At 39.5% G+C, this 20,018-nt stretch overlaps 2 protein-coding genes across 2 annotated transcripts in view; both read right to left on the bottom strand.

Annotated features, from left to right (window-relative positions):
- Window positions 1–1,564: 1,564 nt before the first annotated feature.
- Window positions 1,565–5,820, bottom strand: uts2r4 (urotensin-2 receptor 4). The gene has a single exon (XM_007238130.4). It carries the CDS (start codon window positions 5,113–5,115, stop codon window positions 4,054–4,056), a length of 1,062 nt encoding a protein of 353 aa, XP_007238192.3. The 5' UTR covers window positions 5,116–5,820; the 3' UTR covers window positions 1,565–4,053.
- A 2,001-nt stretch (window positions 5,821–7,821) lies between these two features.
- zgc:92360 (ArfGap_ADAP and PH1_ADAP domain-containing protein) overlaps window positions 7,822–20,018 on the bottom strand; it is a 33,237-nt gene continuing 21,040 nt past the window's right edge. The window contains exons 7-11 of the mRNA XM_007238127.4: window positions 16,138–16,221; window positions 15,808–15,870; window positions 11,792–11,863; window positions 9,201–9,432; window positions 7,822–8,457 (exon numbers count right to left, since the gene is read on the bottom strand). Of these exons, the coding sequence (XP_007238189.1) occupies window positions 8,429–8,457; window positions 9,201–9,432; window positions 11,792–11,863; window positions 15,808–15,870; window positions 16,138–16,221 (480 nt within the window). The 3' untranslated portion in view covers window positions 7,822–8,428. The remainder of the gene's footprint in view (window positions 8,458–9,200; window positions 9,433–11,791; window positions 11,864–15,807; window positions 15,871–16,137; window positions 16,222–20,018) is intronic.

Genomic DNA, 20,018 nt, shown 5'->3' with positions numbered 1-20,018 from the left:
ATATCAGTCCACAGCATATTTCTCCATCATCCTGGGGATCATCAAAATGATTTTTGAAAAATCTTTTGGGTCAGTAGTGGTTTCTGCCATGGAACTCATGGAGTACATTTTCGGCCAGTTACTCTCCAATTTTTGAATCATTAACACTAACCGTAACTGAGAAAAGTGAGACCCACAGTTTTTTAGATGTTGTTCTGGGTTCTTTTATGACCTCCTGGATGAGTTGTCCATGCCTTCTTGGAATAATTTTGGTTGGCCGGCCACTCCTTGGAAGGTTCACCAGTGTTCCATGCTTTCTGCATTTGTGAATAATGGCTCTCACTGTGGTTCACTGTGGTGAGTCTCAAACTGTAAGAAATAATTTTTTTAACCTTTTTCAGACTGATAGATGGTCAATTACTACGTTTCTTTTCATCTGTTCTTGAGCTTCTTTAAACTAGGGCATAATTTGTTGCTTTTTGTAACTTTATGTAATTTTATCCTACTTCATATTGCCAGACAGATTCTATTTAAATGATTTATTGATTGTACAGTTCTGGCAGTAATCAGGTCTGAAAAACTGCTTGTTTTTTTACTCAGGTTATCTGAGTCTGAAAAAAATATATAAGGATGCAAAACAAGGAAACAACAAAAAATCTCTAGGAACAAATTCTTTTTCACAACACTGTATCTTTTGTGGGTTACTGTGTTGCATTTACAAAAGTTTAATTAAAGGTTAGTTTAGTTAAATGCATGTCTCTGCAAAATGTTACTCAACGTTACTCAAGATCCTGTGTTGAACTTGTGTAGACTCTACTAGTAGAAACTTTGTGGCTTAGAGAACCTTGTGCCATCCACAGTGGGCTGTAGGGGTTTCCCAAAGGAATGCATGGAATGTTGCATCAGATCTTCTGCCTTCAAGCAGAGCTTTATTCATGATAATAGACAACAGAAAAGAAATGACCAATATACACTTGTATGCATAGGAACCTGTTCTAGAACCTGTTTACTCAACTTTGATCAGGGGTTTCATGATTCAGGTTCAGGTTGATTTGAATTTAAAAAAGCATCAGAGGTCACATGGTTCTGACAGCAATGTTAAGATAATGAGTCTTCTATTGCTTATTTTCTGCTGGCCAAAGAAAATCTGTGGTCCCTGAAGTAATTTGCACACCCACTCGAAAAGGTTTGTAGCACGGAGTGAGGAATTTAGTGTCCTGGAGAAACATTCCAGAACAAGAGAGAGAAAGAGAGAGGGAGCAGTACAGACATGTACAGCTGAGAGATACACTCCCGCATACACTCACACTCACACACTTCATGCTCAGACATTTACAAACATCCCAACACAACATTTTTTCTCCAGGTCTGAAGTTTCAGTGTTAAAGTTCCTTTTATAGTGCTTCACTGCCGAGATGATCTAAGTGCTAACAGCATGAAGTCATTTATTTTGATGAGCATTAAAAAGTATTCCTGCAGACACTCCAGAGCATCACACAAATGCTTAAGAGGCTTTACAACATCCAGAATTAAAAAAAAAAAAGAAATACAAAGTGGTGCTTGCAAGTCTGTGAACTGTTTCAAAATTCCAATATTTCATCATGAATTTGACCAAAAACCTTATGTTACACTTAAATTATTTTCAGATATATACTTAAAGAAAACCAAATCAAACAAATGAGACAAAATTATTAAACTTTTATCGTGTATTTATTGAGGAAATTATCCTACATTGCAAATCGATGTGGATGGAAAAAGTATGTGAACCCTTAGGATTAAAAGGAAATTTTAGAATTAGAAATAAGGGTCAAGTGTTTTCAACCATTGGGATCATAATCAGGTGTAAAACAGGACTCTATTAAAGTTTTATCTTCGCAACACATGGGTTGAAGTGTATCATGGCTTGAACAAATAAGATTATTTCTTAAGCAAGGGGTCCTGACTTAAGGGGGTACTGACAGTCCCAAAGGTATCACAAAAGTAATTCTAATTCAGCATGCTGCCTACCCTACACTGCCCACCCAGGTATGCTCTGAATATACAGCTCTGAAAAAAATATGAAACCACTTAAAATGATGAGTTTCTTTGATTTTATCAAATTGAAAACCTCTTTAATAACCTCTTTAATGGATGATCACAAGCCATCAAACCAAGCTGAACTGCTCAATTTTTTGCACCAGGAGTGGGATAAAGTTATCCAAAAGCAATTGTTCCTTTTTCTCATATACCTATAAATAGCAAAATCAGAGACACTGATTCAGAATCTAAAGTGGTCTCTTATTTATGCCTGATTCTAGAAACTTCACATGGCCACATATGGGGCATCTGTGTGCCATTCATGGCATTAAGTGAGTAAATGTATCTAATTATTATTTTCTTATTTTTAGAAAGCAGTACCACTGCAGTAATGTTGGCCATGCAGCAAGACAATTAACCTAAGCACAAAAAAATATCAAACTTAAATGAAGGACAAAGAAGCGTAAAATTCATGTACTGGAATGACCCAAAAAATAACCCTAATCGAGTAGAAATGTTTTGGAAGGAGCTGAACCAGCAGTTCTTGGGAGGAAAAACAACAGCATATCAGAGCTGGTTAACATATCTTTGCCACCAACATATATGTAATCTTGGATCATTTTTCTCAATTAATGCATACAGAGTCTAATATTTTTGTCTGCTTTGTTTTGATTCTGCTTGTCTGATTCTGCTTATTTGTGTGAAAAAGTTTTGCATCAGATTTAGGCAGAAATATCTAAAATTCTAAAGGAATCACAGACTTTTATGCACCACAGTATGAATAGCCTAGCTCTATAAGAAAATAAAGTCCTGGGTTCTTGGTACATGTGCCACTGAATCATTGGCAACCTGATCGCAAGTTCAGAGGACTGCCGAAACAAAGTCAAAGTCTTGAAGTTCCAACTTACTTGAGTCATCATAACTTCTTGCGCAGCAGTTCATCAAATGTCATTGTTTCAGACGTCCATCACATTTGAAACGCATCCCAACAGCAGTCCTCTAAAGCACCGTTTATGAAAAATCCTGGAAACTAGGGTTGACATTTAGGAAAAGGTCAGACCCATTCAAAGTGCTCTAAAAGTAGCTGGAATTATCTCACCCCATTTCCCTGCATATCTTAAGGCTAGAGATATTCATATACTTGCCTATGTGCTACACATGTTACTGAAGGCTTTAATTAGAAACTTCCACTGCCCACAGTGGGAAGATGTAGGTATCTGTTCTTCAAAACTTTTCAGCACTGCCCTGTCCTAGAAAACAGGAAGAATCTGCCTGAGCTTGGCTTTTATATGGTAGACTCAGCATCAGCCATGCGGAATGTGGTTTATAAATCCTTATAAACCAGAGGTTTGGCATAAGCAGGCAATTCCCAGACCAATTCCTTTATTATACTCTGTAAACAGGGTTTTTGGCGATTGCAGCTCGGACCACCTGTCATATTATACCTGCCAACAAGGAATGTTGGCACTTACCGTGCTCTGTCCGGATGTCCTATCTGGGACTAATGCACCAAAAGGATGCAGGAAATGTGATGCATCCATCTTGCGTATGTTAACAGCAAGTATATCTTTATCTTAACAGTCCACCCATCATAATCTTAACAATACCTGTGCAAAAAAGCTGTAACCAAGCACACACACTTCGCAGAATTGTCTATGAATTTTTGAAGGTATTGAGACCCCTGTAATTGGAGACTTATGATTGGTCTTTCTGGTCAGGTAGTATATGAAGTTTCAGGAAAGTTGAAGGAACGAGTTTGACAGTAGTTTGACAGTTCATACATACAGTCAGACATAGTATGTAATACACCATGTAAAGCACCATTAGAGGTACATCAAACAAACAACCATCCATCTCCGTATCCACTTCTTCCAGATCATGGTCGAGATTAACCCAGATCCTACCTGGAATCGATAGGTGCTAGGCAGAAAGACCCCCTGGACAGGGAACCAGTGGCACATCAATTCATAATATAAAAAAGAATACTATTCAGAATCTGCAAATTAAACTGAGATGTCAAGGTCCAAAGCATGAAGGTCAAACTGGCCTATGATCATTTCATGCATTGCCCCCTGCAGCCGACCCCTGGTCGCCACGACTAGAGCATGAGGACTGTCCCCTCTGAGCCAGGTAGTCTTTGTAGTTGCGGGTGAGCAGAGTGTAGAGTAGCGGGTTCACACAACTGTTTCCGTAGGTCAGGCAGGTGACAAAGAAGTTGACGTAAGTGTGTGCGGCAGGTGAGAGCGAGCGCAGTGACTCAGATGAGAAGAGCTTGGCCATCTGCCAACCCCAGAAAGGCAGAAAGCAGGCCCAGTAAGCCACCACGATGCTGAAGATCATGGCCACCACTTTATGCTTGAGTTTTGTCCTTCTTCCAGCTCCTGTTCCTCCTCTGCGGTTCAGGTTAGCCTGCGCTGTCCAGTAGCGTCTTGCTAAACCAGCGTATAGCCCCACCATAACCAAACCGGGAACAAGCATGCTAGTGAAGAAAAGCACAGTTAGATAGGCTTTGAAGGCCTCCAGCTTCCAGGTGGGGAAGCAGATACGCTTGACCAGACCGCCCGGTCCTGGACGTCCCTCTCGTAGCCGGATCATCACCATCATGGGTAACGTAAGGACGAAGGCTGCAGTCCAGATGCCCAGTGCCACCATCCAGTGGCGGCGGATGGTGGAATGGCGACGGGCATGGAAAGGGGCAGCCACAGCTCGATAACGCTCCATGCTCATTGCCACTAGTGCAAAAACGCTGGCATGCATGGTGAGCAGGTCCAGGCTCAGCAGCACCCGGCAGCCTGTCTCACCGAAGAACCAGTCATGGGCAAAGTAGGTGCACACCACAAAGGGGATGGTGGCCAGGTAGAGCAGGTCAGCTGCTGCAAGGTTCACGATGAAGACGTGCATGGATCCAGCACGGCGCAGAACAGCTGAGCGCATTATGGCTAAGGTGTACAGGTTGCCTGCCACACCCAGGACACACATGGTGACAAGGGTGGCACCCAGAAGAGGGGTTACCCATGTTACACCCCCTCCACCTCCACTCGAGCCAGTTCCTGCTCCACTGTTGCCAGAATTTGGACTCAACGAAGGGGTAGAGATGCTGCTATTCTGTGTCAGGCTCATGTTCCACAAAAAAGTCTGGAGGTCTGTTGAAAAAGCTAAATAGATTCAAGAGGTTTATTTATTGGTTGGGAGGAAATACTGGATTGTCCGCTGGTTTATCCACCATAAACTGTAGGCTTTCAAGTTGATCAGAAGTCTTAAAGCTTCTTACAAAGGGACGACTTCATCTACATCCATGCCAGGTAACTAGGCATATTCAAAGTCTTCGGAACGGCTGGATCTGGGATTATGAGATGTTGAACTTTGGATGAGGTTCCTGTTTTCCATTCAAACATGAAACAGAAAGTGACTAACTTTCGAGCATGGATGACAAGTCCGTAGAGAGAAACATGTAGATGAACTAGTCTCACACAAATCCATGTTCCAGTGCTGTGCAGTCAAAAGCTTGTAAAGTCCTTCAGATGTGCCTAAATACAACAGCCTAGGACCTGATTGGGAACATCTAGAAATCCAATCGAAGGTTATCTGCTCCCGATTCTTCTTCCCAGGGAAGTGAATTGCCACGAATGTTTCCATCCAAGGTTTGAACTCCTGGATCCTTGAGGAAGACTATTGTCAGGGAGAGTGTCAGAGTTTGTGTTGCATTCTCCCGCACAGTTCTCTCGCTTACAAACTTTGCTCCTTGTCTGTTGCCTCGCCTGTCCTTCCTCTTGCCTCTCGTTCTCTCTCTCTCTGTCCTCTTAACACACTCTCTCTCACTCACACATAGGTGCGACTGCACATGACGTGTTAGATTTATGAGATGTTCCCTTTAGGCTGTCTGACCCAGCTCGGAACACCAGGGTGCCATTTCAGACATCAGTGATACCAGTTACCATACACACACACACACACACACACACAGATTTTCTCATTACACTCTATCAAACAATGAGCTTTAACGCAATGCAGGACTATTTCTACCACAGTGGCACTGGGACATGATTCACCCTTAGCCCTAATTATAATTTTTCACCAAAGAACCAGTCATGGGCAAAGTAGATGCATACCACACAGACGGATGGTGGCCAAGTAGCTGAGGTGAGCAGTTTCTACTGTAAGTTCATGATGAAGACCTACAAGGTGTACAGCAGGGGTCCGCAATAGGTGGCCCACGGGCCAGATGCGGCCCGCAAGCGTGAAACATCTGGCCCATGAGGTTGTTTAAACTATAATAAATAAAAATGGAAAAAATAAATGAATAAAATGTTTCTCTGATGGGTTTTTGTTAGTTTACGCCCATTCTTGGGCTCCCTATCTCTTTATAATGGCGTTTTTGTCCCAGCCATGTCCCAATTTACTAGCCAAGGCAGCGATAGTGTATTAGGCCACAACCCTAATGACACAGGTTTGATCCCGTGTGAGGAGCGGTGTGTTTATTTATTTATTTTTTCTCTCTGGTTTACCTGCTTTGAGATCAACTGTTCTGCACTTGTGTTCAACAACCCTCTGGGCTGGAGAGCTACTAGTATGTAGCACTCCATCCCATTATACTTCATTTTTTTTCGTGGCCTGCCAGGGAACGGCTTGAAAAATATCTGTCTCGCGGCCAAACTTAATTCCTGACCCCTGGTGTACAGGTTGCCTCCCACACCCAGGGTTGCACCTAGACGAGGCGTTACCCGTGTTATGCCCTTCCCACCCCCACGTGAGCCAGTTCCAGTTTTACTACTGCCAGAGTTTGGACTTGACAAAGGGGTATATATGCTGCTATCATGCGTCAGGCTCATGTTTCACAAAAATGACTGGTTGGATAAACTGCTGGCAAACTGTAGGCTTACGATTCTGTCTGTAGTCTTAAAGCGTTTTATGAAGCAACTACTTCACTTCTACAGCCTTGCCAGGTAGCTAGGCTTAATTAAAGTCCTAGGAATGGAGGATCTCGGTGTGAAGCTACTTTGAGCTTGTTGGTTGTGTAAAAATATTCATTTCTTTGCATGGGAAAAGCTATTCCCCTATTTCTAGCGTTGTAAGCCTGTTGGGAGCATCGCCAAAAGCCAGTTATTAAATCCAAAGGTACTGTAAATATTAAGGCTTCACATATTTATCATGACAGGACTTTATGACATGGAACGAAATCTTTAAGGATCTGATTTAAGAAAGGAAGGCTGGTTTGAGAGCACAGGTAGGATATACCCAGTAATAATATACACAGTGTTCCTAATAAAGTGCTAAAAAGCTTGTTTACTGGTAGAGAGCTATGTAACAGAGACACCTTTGTTTCTTTTATTTGTGGTAAACATTTATTTTTGCATTTATTTTGAATATGTCATGTGGTTAAGAAGTTCCAGGGTCTATACCCAATCAACAATTACATCGTTTGGGAATGTAATAATCAGAACACAATCTTGAGCAGGCATTTTATATATGTATACATATATATATACACACACTCAAAAGTTCAAAAGTTTTAGAACACCCATATTTTTTCCCTTTATTTTTGCCATTTCAGCTCTTCAGGTCCAGTCAATAACTGCGAGTGAGTGAGAGGTGTTTTCTACACCTTCAAAAGACTCTTGGAAACAGGAGAACCCTGGTACAGAAAGAGTCAGGTCTGGCTGACCCACATGGCAACAAGCTCAGCTTAACATAAGACTAAGTCTCGGTTTCAGCAGTGAAGAGAAGAATTCGAGTTCTGACAGGTGTAGAGAAGTAATAAAGTCATTGAAAAAATGAGAGCAAAAAAAAAGATCAACTCGTCTGGACCATACAGCACTGGTACTGGACTACTAAAAATAGGGGTGTTTTATTTTTTAATCTGACCAGTAATATATGTATATATATAAAACAAAAAAGTAAATAAACAGTAGATTAACCAAATATTTTACATTGTTACAGATCAATCGTTTTGACAGTTCAGTCTAACACATAACTATATATGAGCCCTTCCAAAGAGTAAGTATATATCATCCATTTCTCCCTTTCTTCACTAGTGTACGTTTATTTATTTCTTAATTTAATTTATAATTGAAGAAATATAAGTCTACATAAAACACATTTCAGATTTAAAATGTAATAAAGTACAAATTTCATTTTCATTCATTTCCTAAAACAGAGAAATGGTTGATATATTGTTGTTTTTTTTCTTTGTTCAAATAGATAATTTATTAAAACACAGATGAAATGTATTAATTCCATGTCATAACAATTTACAGTAATGTCATTTTATTATTCTTAGTATTTACTCTGCATAATTATTAATTAACTACTAAAAATATAAAAAACAACATCAACAACAACAAAACATACAAATTCTTGGAAAGTATTTAAAAAAAAAAGTAGTGTGTTGTGTCTCAGACTTATAGAGATGCTGAAAAGAATATGCCTGACTCCATCAGTGCCTGTGCTTGAAAAGGGCCTCCACTGCAAAATGAATAAAAATTTTATAAAAATTAGTATACACAGAAGTGAGTGTCAGTTCAGTTACAAACATACAGTGGTGAAAGAAATGATCAGTTTACGTCCTTACAAAAACAGTTTATACGTTTATGCTAGGTTTATTTTAAACCTTTAAAGGTCTCCTTCTGCTAAAATCCACTCTTTTATGTTCTTTGTGAAATACTATAGGGCATGCTGCATATAAAGCTGTTCTTCAACCTCCACTGTCTGCAGTAGCTAGTAAAAGAAAATGCTTAAAAATGAGAGGATGACAGCTCTGTTTACACCAGCTGGTTAGCGTTAGCTATCTTGTGTAAGTAACTATAGGTTTAAATTGGATCTCCGGTTGATTCTGCATTTTACCTGCAATGTACACTAGGGAAGCACGGTTTGACAAGGCAGCTCAACTCGTCAGAACACCATATGTGTTATGGTATAGAGAGGATTCGAGGGCTTTGACGTGGTGAGACTGCCCAAGCACCGACTTACCAGGTCTGAGGTAAGAGTTAGAAGCATTATCTTAGCTGAAATAAATTTTATTAATGCTGCAGGGAGAGCAGTGGCATTTAGCACTCAGTGCTTTACCTAAAGCTAACCCTTAAACTTCGCTTAACGCCAGACCTCCTTCTAATAAATTGGCTAGAGAGTATAAACACAAAATAAATGTTTCTATCAAAGTGGCCAGTGACTGGAAGCATGACGTGGGTGTTTCTAATAGTGTCACTTACTGCTGTACTCTTGAGGTGACATCACTGTGTTGATGAGCTCATTAAAGTGCTTCAGCCAGTCCTGTTGCTCCACCTCCGTCTCGCAGGTAAACAGGTAGCTGCGATCCGGCGTCTGAATGGTGATGCCATTTTGCCAGGTGCCGTTGCAGTGGGTGTTGGGAGGCAGGCCTGCGCTGGCACTGTAGCCCAGATCCTTGTGTCCCAGGAACACCTCACCTTTAGCAAACGCATCCTACCATCACAGCAAACACAGCAAAACCAGGGTTTACACCACAGACAATACGCTATAAATCAGCTTTAGAACATTTTAGAATAAGGATTTCTGCCAGGTTCAGTTTCAGTCTATTCAATATTATTCATATGTATAAGACTTTAGATGACACAGACTCATTCTTATTTCCTGTCATGCGCGCATCCATCCTCTCATGTCAAGCTACACGACAGGATGTACATTTTTAGCCAAAACTGACATTTGATAAGCTAGCTCTCAGGAGCTCAGTGAATTCAAGCTTGTTACCGTGACAGAACACCACCTGTGTAACAAGTCTAGTTGTGAAAATTCCTCACTACTAAATATTCCACAGTAGGGGTGTAGTAACGGTACAGAAAACTCACAGTTCGGTTCACACCCCCGTATAAACCCGTATAAATTGTTTGTTATTCTTTCGTTGCACTTTCGGTATATTTTTTTGGTATGGTTGGTGGAAAAAATAAAGAGGCTGGGCATTCTGTTTAGCCTCACCTTTATTAACTTAATTAACTTAAGTATAACCATGTTTTATTTTTTTGGGGGGGATGGAATGTTTTAACAAGGCTCGAGCTCTTTTATTAAATGCTTGAAACCAGGATTCTCTCCAACTGTCATCAAGAGAGAATCCATCTTTTAGATCTTGTTGGAACAAACAAACAGTGAGGCTGATTGTGGCTCTTTATTAAGAACAAGAACATCAGCATTAATTTAACTGCTTAAACCACACTTTTTTTTTCCTAAACATATTGAGATAGATAGAGAGCGGTGCGGGTGCGAGAGAGAGAGAGCGAGAGAGGGCACATGCACAAGAGAGAGAGAAAGAGCGCCTGCGAGAGCGAGAGGGCACGTGCGAGAAAGCAAGGGAGGGTGTGCGAAAAAGAGAGAGAGAGAGAGAGAGAGAGAAAGAGAGGCTGCATGCGAGAGAGTGAGAGAGAGGGTGCATGCGCATGAGAGAAAGAGACAGAGACGGCAAGTGCAGAAGAGGGAGAGGGCACATGTACGCACAAGAGAGAGAGAGGGCACGTGCAAGAGAGAGAGAGAGAGAGAGAGAGAGAGAGAGAGACAGGGCATGTGCGAGAAAGAGAGAGAGGATGCGAAAGAGAGAGAGGGTGCATGCGGGAGAGAGAGAGAGAGAGAGAGAGAGAAAGAGAGAGAGCATGCGCATGAGAGAAAGAAAGAGAGAGAGGGCGCGTGCACAAGACAGAGAGAGAGAGAGAGAGAGAGAGAGAAAGTGAGAGAGGGTGCGCAAGAGAGGGAGAGGGTGCAGGCATGAGAGAGTGAGGGTGAAAGAGAGTCTCACAGGTAGTCAACTGTTACTGGTATTACAGCAAAGTGGAAACCATTGGGAACAAAAGTAACTCAATGGATCTGACAAACTAATGGATGAGTCTGGGTTTGGTGGTCGGAAGAACTGTACTTTTCTGCCTTTATTGTGCCAAGTGTAAAGTTTGGTTGAGGGGGGATTATGTGTTGGATGTTTTTTCAGGAGTTGGGCTTGGCCTCTTTAGTTCCAGTGAAAGGAACTCTTACTGCTTCAGCAGACCAACAGATTTTGACAATTTCAGGCTCCTAACTTTCCAGGAACAGTTTGGGGACGGCCCCTTCCTGTTCCAACATGACTGTACACCAGTATACAAAGCAAGAACCATAAAGACATGGATGAGAAGGTCTGGTGTGGAAGAACTTTACTGGCCTGCAACCAGACAGAACACCTTTGATTTTTTTTACCCACCCAACATTAGCCATCTCTGATCTCAATCAACTTCTGGACGAATGGTCAAAAATTCTTATAAACACACTCCTGAACCTTGTGGAAAGCCTTCTCAAAAGAGTTAAAGCTGTTTTAGCTGCAAAGGGGTAGGCTAACATCATATTAAACCCTATGGATTAAGAATCGGATGTAACAGAATCGGAAGTTTATTTGCAAATACTTTTTGGCGATGTAACTAACTATGTTTAGCTGTCTGGAATGCTATCGGAAGTTAGGTAATCTCATAGAGATACCCTTTATCATGTCACATTCTCACCTGCAGCAGGTGGAACAACTGGTTTAGCACTGTTTTACTGAAAGCACTTGGACAGGAGCCAGTAATTCCTGTCAGCATACCGTAAGGAACTTCACACATGGACTGCCAATGCTGTAACAAACAGTAATAGCTGCCCCTGACTGCTGATCCGGGACCAGCTGTATAAAGGTGGACTAAGATCAGTATTTAAAAACCTCCAAAAATTCCAGATGATTTTTTTTTTCTTTTACGAGGAAACGTGTGTGTGTGTCTGTGTTATTGTAAACATGTGTTGGGGTGTGTATTGAGAAAAGAGGAAGGAAAACAGATAATACCAGAGGATCTTTGAAGTACATTAGTCTCCTGTGGTCTAAGGTGAACCAACGCTTCTTAAAGCCTTCAGTTTGCTGGGAATGACAGAAACAGTAAAAAACATGAGATTCGTATGATGCACAATTCATTACACAGACAGAAGTAGGGCTGCAACATTGATTTAATCAAGTAAAATCAGTTATTTAAATAGTTGACAACTAATTACGATTAGTAGGGTCTACATTATTATACATATTATATACATAAGTGAACGTATTTCTTGCACTATAAGGCGTACCAAATTATAAGGTGCATTAACTGACACTAGCAAGGATGCCTACATCAAAATGAGCAAGAGTGTCAGAGTCAAATGAGTGCTGAATGTTAATCTACACAGATTTATTTCATGAAATTTTTATTTGGGTGAGTAAAGCGCTTCCATTTATTTCCAATACTTTGTTTAGGCATTTTCAGTGAAATTTCTCCAGCATTAAGGCTTGATGCAGCAGCATTAGCATTAGCCGCTAACCAAAGCGCTAGAGAGATGCCACCTGATAGCGTTAGACTGAGGAAACCTGAGTGTTCTGGTAACCCAGGGCGCTATTGGCTAGTGATTCGTCCCACATAGCTTGTTTTAACATGGCAAAAACGCAGACTACAGTCCAATACACTTGCCTCTGGGGTTTACAGCTAATGCTAATACTGCTGCACCGAGCCTTAGTGCTGAAGATATTTTACTGAAAACTCATCCTTATAACGCTGTACTTCAGCAGAGTGGCTTTACTGCTCCTTAATACCAGACTGGTTTTACGGAATTTAAGGAAGAATTTAAGAATTTAAGTGCGCCTTATATTGTGAAAAATACAATACAGTTGCTTCCTCCTAATGTTGGCCAGTAAACCAACCAAAAGCCTGCCAGTAAAGCACCATTAAGCTGGATGCAAGTTGGAGCCATGGGTGAGGAAGAAACACAATACATTTCTAGTAAGTTAATTTTCTCAAACTCAATGTTGCTAGAGTAGTTAAACAAGAAGTCTCATTCTTTGTAAATTTGTATCTTACACATGTTCAGCAAATTAGCATTAATTTATCCTAGACAGACTTTCAAGCAGAGAGGGGGAGGCTTCCTAAATAACTGTGTTTAAATGACATAATGAAGAACCTTTAAATCAGTAAAAATAAAAAAACCTATTTGAATGAAACAAAGTTAAATAAAAAAAATAATTTATTCTGTAAAAGATGAAAAATTATGTTTCAGTACATGTAAATAACAAACTGTAAGTTATCTTAATTATTCTCTTTATACTTTGAAAGAAACATCAAGCTTAACAAAAACTGAGATCTAGAGATAAAACCAATACAAAAAAAAGAAAAAAAAAAGGAAAATAAAACAACTATTAATGTATTTTTCGGACTTTATGGCGCACTTAAAAACCTTCCATCACATCACTTTTTTACGAGCCTGCCATAAAATAAACACATTATTTTAAGCTAAAATAACAGAATGTTAAATAGGCTTATAAAACAACATCTGACAACATGTTTGATATCTTTAAATTTATTTTGACAGGATTTATCAAAGTCCTAGTTTCAGTGTCGCACTGTGGCCTCAGAACCATAACTCAAGCGAAAAATCATAAATTCGTCACTATTACAGATGGGGAACTGTGGTTTATTACATGTAAGATAATAAATTCACTCTGCACAAAGTCCAGCCTGACTTACAACATAACTCCAGACACTCATGCAGGTTTATCTTTATCCAGACAGTCACAATTATATTACATTTTAAAATCTCCAAATAACAGCCTAGTTACAGACAAATGAGAGGTTACCTGCCATAACCCAGTAAACACTACAATTATACAAATTAGTTCTAAATGCAAAATGAATAATTTGTTAGTTATTTAGCTTAGTAGTTTATTATTTGTCAACAAACTAGCTTGAAGTTGAGATTTTACATGTTACAAGTACTTTGGTTGACTGTAATTTATTATATCTCCTGTCAGACTATGACACTGAGAACATGGCTCAGGTTGCTTAGCGCACCCAGTGTTGCAGAGTTCAGTAGGTTCAGAATGATGAGCAGTAGTTATTAGTCTGTGAAAGGACTCAGATGACTCAGTGAGATATAGCATGGCTGCTGGACTGTCCTGTATTATTATACTAATAGTATGATACTGTTGTACAGCTCTGCCAGTTGCAAGCTATTGTGTAAAAGGTTGGAGCCATTATCAGAAAATGGTCACCATTATTGCACCTAATGTAAAAATGACACCTAATGACTTTGTTTTACAGAACTATGGCAGCTTTAAAAAGGATGTTTTAGGTACGGCTGGATAATATGGCCAGAATTTATATCTTGATTAATTTTCTAATTTTGGGTGATAGGTGGTAATTCTGATATCAATGTGAATCACATAAAAGCCACCGGCTGTGGTCTACATTATCACATACTATAGAGCTCTGGAAAAAAATCCACTTTAGTTTCTGAATCAGTCTCTCTGATTTAGCTATTTATAGGTTTATGTACTTGCAGAAAATGAGAAATGGCTGAAATAACAAAAAAGATGCAGAGCTTTCAGACCTCAAATAATGCAAAGAAAACAAGTTCATATACATAAAGTACAAAATTTGAATATTTGGTGGAATAACCCTGTTTTTTAATCACAGTTTTCATGCATTTTGGCATGTTCTCCTCCACCAGTCTTACACACTGCTTTTGGATAACTTTATGTCACTCCTGGTGCACAAATTCAAGCAGTTTAACTGCTGGTTTTCATCTATCTTCCTTTTGATTATATTCCAGAGGTTTTCAATTTCATAATCATATTTTGTAAGTGGTCTAAGCTAAATGATGGTTTGATGTATAATATCTCAAATGTTTGTAAATATTTTTTAGGGCTGTCAACCCTTACACAATTAATTTGGAATCAGTAAGGTGTTATTATTGTTTTGCGCAAATTAATTACACCACCAAGTTTGACCCTAACTTCTGCCATAATCTGCCCCGCCCTCGCCCAACATGCATGTTTTTTTCTGGAGTGGTTCGCTTGTGGTGAGAACATGATCTTGTCTCGATCTGACCCAGCTATTAAATATACTTATTATCTGAGCTAAACTGCTGATAAGGCACAGTTAAATCTGATACATCAGCCAGATAATATACTGCTATCAACAAACGCTGTCTCTGCTGCTCCATGTTGTTTCACTCTAAGAGCACTGTATGTGCAGCATTCACTGTTCGTAGCTGTGCGACTCAATGTACTACATCTGTGCTGCCCGTCCCATTAAAAACACTGTGTTTGAAAGCACAGCAGCAGATTTTCCTCGTTCTGTGTTAAAGCAGCTTTACACTGCACAGATATATTTTACTAAATGTACTGTCTTGCTCCCGTGCCAGACAGAAAATGTGCTCATGTGGTTTATTGGTGCTCATTTTGGTGCGTTTAGGTTTATGCCTGTGTGAAGTACACAAACTCATCAACTGATCTATCTAATTTATTATGCATTCTTCATTCCAGTACCCCATGTTGGCTTTATCTCCCCTCAGATATACAAGCCTATACTAGTATTTTAATTGACACCACTAATATAAATATAATTGCATTTTTTTTACATTCATTATTTTATTTGCATATAAATATCCACTCTTAAAAAAAACATCTTAAAAAGAGCAAGGTTGTAATTCATCTGATAAAATTCTTTTATATTTTCTCAGTTGACACCACTAATGTTTTTATATATTTTCATGGAAAAACACTGAAGATGACACTTTGATACAATGTAAAGTAGTCAGTCTACAGCTACAGTATAAACAATGTACATTTACTGTGGTCTCAAAATAACTCAACACACAGCCATTAATGTCTAAACCACTGGCATCAAAAGTGAGAACACCCTTAAACGAGGTATTAACCTCAGACTGGTCCCATCTACACCCCATGTGCAGTGTATAACCAAGATTGGGCCCAGATTTAACCCCACCAGGGCAACATCAAGGTCAGAGTCAGAGTGATTAGAATGCTGAGTGCCCTACCCTCGGTCCGGTCTTCTCCATGTACCCCTCTTTCAGGAAGTTGCGCGTCAGTTTGGGTTTTAGCTGGAAAGAGGAAACAGGGTAGAAGCTATTTAGAGAATGCTGGGATTAAATCGAGCAGCCAGACTGCGGCTTCCAGCCTGTAGTAGCCTGACATCACTGCCGTCTGTGGTATTTAAAACAATAGTGTGTCAGGCATAAAGAGTAAAGAAACGATACAGGAAATTTACAGGAAGTGAAAGAAGAGTGTATGAGTGCATGTGTACAGGAATGTGTGTGTGAATGCGTGTGTGAATGTGTGGGTGAAGTGTGAACACAGCATTAACATACCTCAACATCAGACGCCCCAGGGAACGCGACTTTTAGGTAGTGTAACTGAACTGCTCGGATAGAGTTAAACCAGTCCACTATTTCCTGAGAGAGAGAGAGAGAGAGAGAGAGAGAGTAATATTAATACACATGTTCAAAGTGCTACAAATGGTTTTTTGAATGAAAAACAAACAAACAAAAACTTTTGGTTTACAAAATGTGTTACTTTGTGCTTAAAGGAGATTATGAAGAACTGTCACTGTTAATAATAAGAATAATAATATAAGCTTTTCAAAAAGTAAAAAAACAGTTCTACAATTAATAAACAACCCAGCTGGGCACCAATGCCAATAGACGTTAATTTAAGGTTGAATGTTGGTCATGATGTTAGCTGACAGGATAACGTGTAATCAGGTTATGTGCCTGCAGGGAAAATGTGGGACTTTTTGGCATAATTTTAGAAACCCTTCATAGAACCTACTTTTTCTTACTTCTTATTTTTTACTTAAAACTGTAAGTGAAACCTGATCACAATCGTGGAGGCAAAACTAATGACAAAACTGATGACAAAGCTATATATAGCGCTTATATATATATATATATATATAATGCACACAACATCGTGGCTGAAATACCAGAGTTCAAAAGAGGACAAATTGTTGGTGCACGTCTTGCTGGCGCATCTGTGACCAAGACAGCAAGTCTTTGTGATGTATCAAGAGCCAAGGTATCCAGGGTAATGTCAGCATACCACCAAGAAGGACCAACCACATCCAACAGGATTAACTGTGGATGCAAGAGGAAGCTGTCTGAAAGGGATGTTCGGATGCTAAATCGGATTGTATCCAAAAAGCATAAAAACTCGGCTGCCCAAATCACGGCAGAACTGTCCGTCGAAACAATATATATATATAGTGGTACCAGTATTTAGTGGGTTTAGATCAGGGGATTGTGGAGGACAAACACATTTTGTGTTTACTACATAATTCCATATGTGTCTCTTAATTGTTTTCAATATAAATATATTAATCTACAATGTAGAAAAATATATAATAATATATAAATATATAAAAAATATATATATATATATAAAAATAATAATAATAATAAAGAAAGCACTTGAACTGGCACTATATATATACTACTAAAGAGACTTAGCCTTATACTCACCTGTATATTTTATTTGACCTCATAAACACAAAACAGGAACTTTAAAGGATTTATATATTAGACTAATCTCTGACAAATCAGCAGTTATTTCCAAGTATAGGTCTCTGCAGACCAGAGGTGTGAAAGTGTCAAAAGGTGATGCATGCAACAGGTGATGCATGCAAAAAAAGCCTACTGGCTTTTTTCATACCTTTTTGTAAATTGTAACCAAATTGTACAAAAAGCAATTTTATTCTCACACTATGTATTTATGTATTTATTTAACAGCAGTCCAGAGTAATCTCACCCTCATACTGTCACCATGAGAGTGAAATGAAAACAATAAGCCTGTTTGTGGCGCTTTTCTTAAGAACAAAAACAACAGCATTACTTTAACTGCTTAAACTATAAATCTTTTCTCTAAGCATTCTGCTGGATGCATTTTAGATTTTAAGAGTTCTTACAAGAAATATCAGCATTAGATTAAATTATATTTGTCCTAGTGGTGTCAATCACTTAATTTTAACTTTAACTTATTTTTGAGAGAAAGACAGTAATAAAAGTGTAGTGTTGTTTTCTTCTGGCAGACATACTGTATTATAATATCTCAGGGTAGAGTGCAAGAAAAAGAGAGAATGGTACTCATTCTTCATTCTCCAAACATTGCGATGGAATTACGACCAAAAAGTTCTATTTTGGAGAACTATCTCCCATGACTTCTCTGGATCATCCAAATGGTCATGGCCAAACATGGGCAGGGGAATCTTCTGTGCCGTGCATGTCTTCAAACTAGGACGTCTTAGTGTATTACCCACAGTAACCTTGGAAACAGTGGTGCCAGCTCTCTTCAGGTCATTGACCAGCTCCTCTGGTGTAGTTCTGGGCTAATTTCTCACTTTTCTTAGGATTATTGATTCGCCACGAGGTGAGATCTTGCATGGAGCTCCAGTTTGAGGGAGATTGACCGCCATGTTAAGTTTCTTACTCTATTTTCGAACAATTGCTCCAACAGTTGATCTTTTTTCACCAAGCTCTTTGGTCTTAGCCACGTTAGTAGCTGGAGACTTACTGATTGTGTGGTATGAACAGGTGTCTTTATGCAGCTAAAACAGCTGCTTCTAATTTAGAATAATACAGGGGTTGGTCAATGAAACTAAAACACCTGGTTTTAGACCACAATAATTTATTGTCTCGACGGACAGTTCTGGTGGAAACAGGAGAGTTGAGGTGCACATTGAATTCTGCCGTGATTTGGGCAGCCGTGGTTTTAATCTTTTTTGGATACAATCCGGATTAGCACCCGAACATCCCTTTCAGACAGCTTCCTCTTACAGCGTCCACAGTTAATCATGTTGGATGTGGTTCGTCCTTTCTTGGTTGTATGCTGACATTACCCTGGATACCGTGGCTCTTGGTACATCACAAAGACATGCTGTCTTGGTCACAGATGCGCCAGCAAGACGTGCACCAACAATTTGTCTCTTTTAAACTCTGATATGTCACCCATAATGTTGTGTGCATTGCAATATTTTGAGCAAAACTGTGCTCTTACCCTGCTAATTGAACCTTCACACTCTGCTCCTACTGGTACAATATGCAATTAATGAAGATTGGCCACCAGGCTGGTCTAATTTAGCCATGAAACCTCCCACACTAATATGACAGGTGTTTCAGTTTCATTGTCCAACCACTGTAAGTGGAGTGGAGGTGGACTTTTTAGAAGTGGACTAACAGGTCTTCAAAAACATATTTGCAGCAGTAACACATATTTCAATGATCACCCATTTCTAAGTGGGTGAACTTGCAAGTGGGTGAACTTCAAATACTTCAAATTAGGGCTGCCACGATTAGTCGACTAGTCACGATTATGTCGACTATTAAAATAGTCGACGACTAATTTAATAGTCGATTAGTCGTTTTTTTTTTTTTTTCTTTGTTTTTCTCTCCAAACTGCTGCGACTGCCTTTCTGTCCTGGACGCACATGCGCAGTAGTGGAAACCGGGGTAGGTAGTGGACGACATCTCAGGACATTATACAGACAGGCTCTGGTTTCATGGCTACCCCGCTACAGAACTCAAAAGTGTGGGATCACCAAGAAAATAAAAGTGAAACGCGTGCAATGCAATATCTGCAATGAAGAACTTGCCTTCCTCGGCAGCATAACCGCGATGCACGAGCACCTGAAAAGGAGGCATGTTGTGGCTGATTAAATGACGAAGAAGCTAAATTGCTATTTAGCTGCTAAAATTAGCGTAAACAGAGCGTTAACTTAGTACTTAACTTACTCATCTTGATAGCTTTAAAACAGAGGTCACTAATAGGCGGACCGCGATCCGGATCCGGACCCAGACGTTGTCACAAATGCCGTCCCAAACCGATAAACTACAGAGAAGGATTTCATTCTGACAGTGGCTTCTGTTTTCAGTGCTTTTCGGTGCAGTAAACTCACAGATCAGTCATGTGTGGTGTAAAATCACCAAACGCTCTCCTCTGCCAATCAGATCTGTGCAGACCGCTGCCCTGTGTACGGTAATGTACACAATATCTGGACAGAGAGGCATTTTTTATTAATATACTTTTTTTTCATAATAGTTCAAACAACCTCACGGTTGAGATGTTTCATAAATGCCAGTGCCTTATCCTTATTTTACACAGTTGTTTACACTTTATGCTAAACAGTAAAATAATTGTCTGTTACAACAAGCTGCATATTTCATTAAAGGTTTAATGAACTATGATTTTAATTGTTTTT

Source organism: Astyanax mexicanus, chromosome 5 (assembly GCF_023375975.1).
Source record: "Astyanax mexicanus isolate ESR-SI-001 chromosome 5, AstMex3_surface, whole genome shotgun sequence".
Lineage (NCBI taxonomy): Eukaryota > Metazoa > Chordata > Actinopteri > Characiformes > Acestrorhamphidae > Astyanax > Astyanax mexicanus.
The sequence above is the reverse complement of the archived record's forward strand: the minus strand, read 5'-3'. Positions and strand labels throughout refer to the sequence as shown.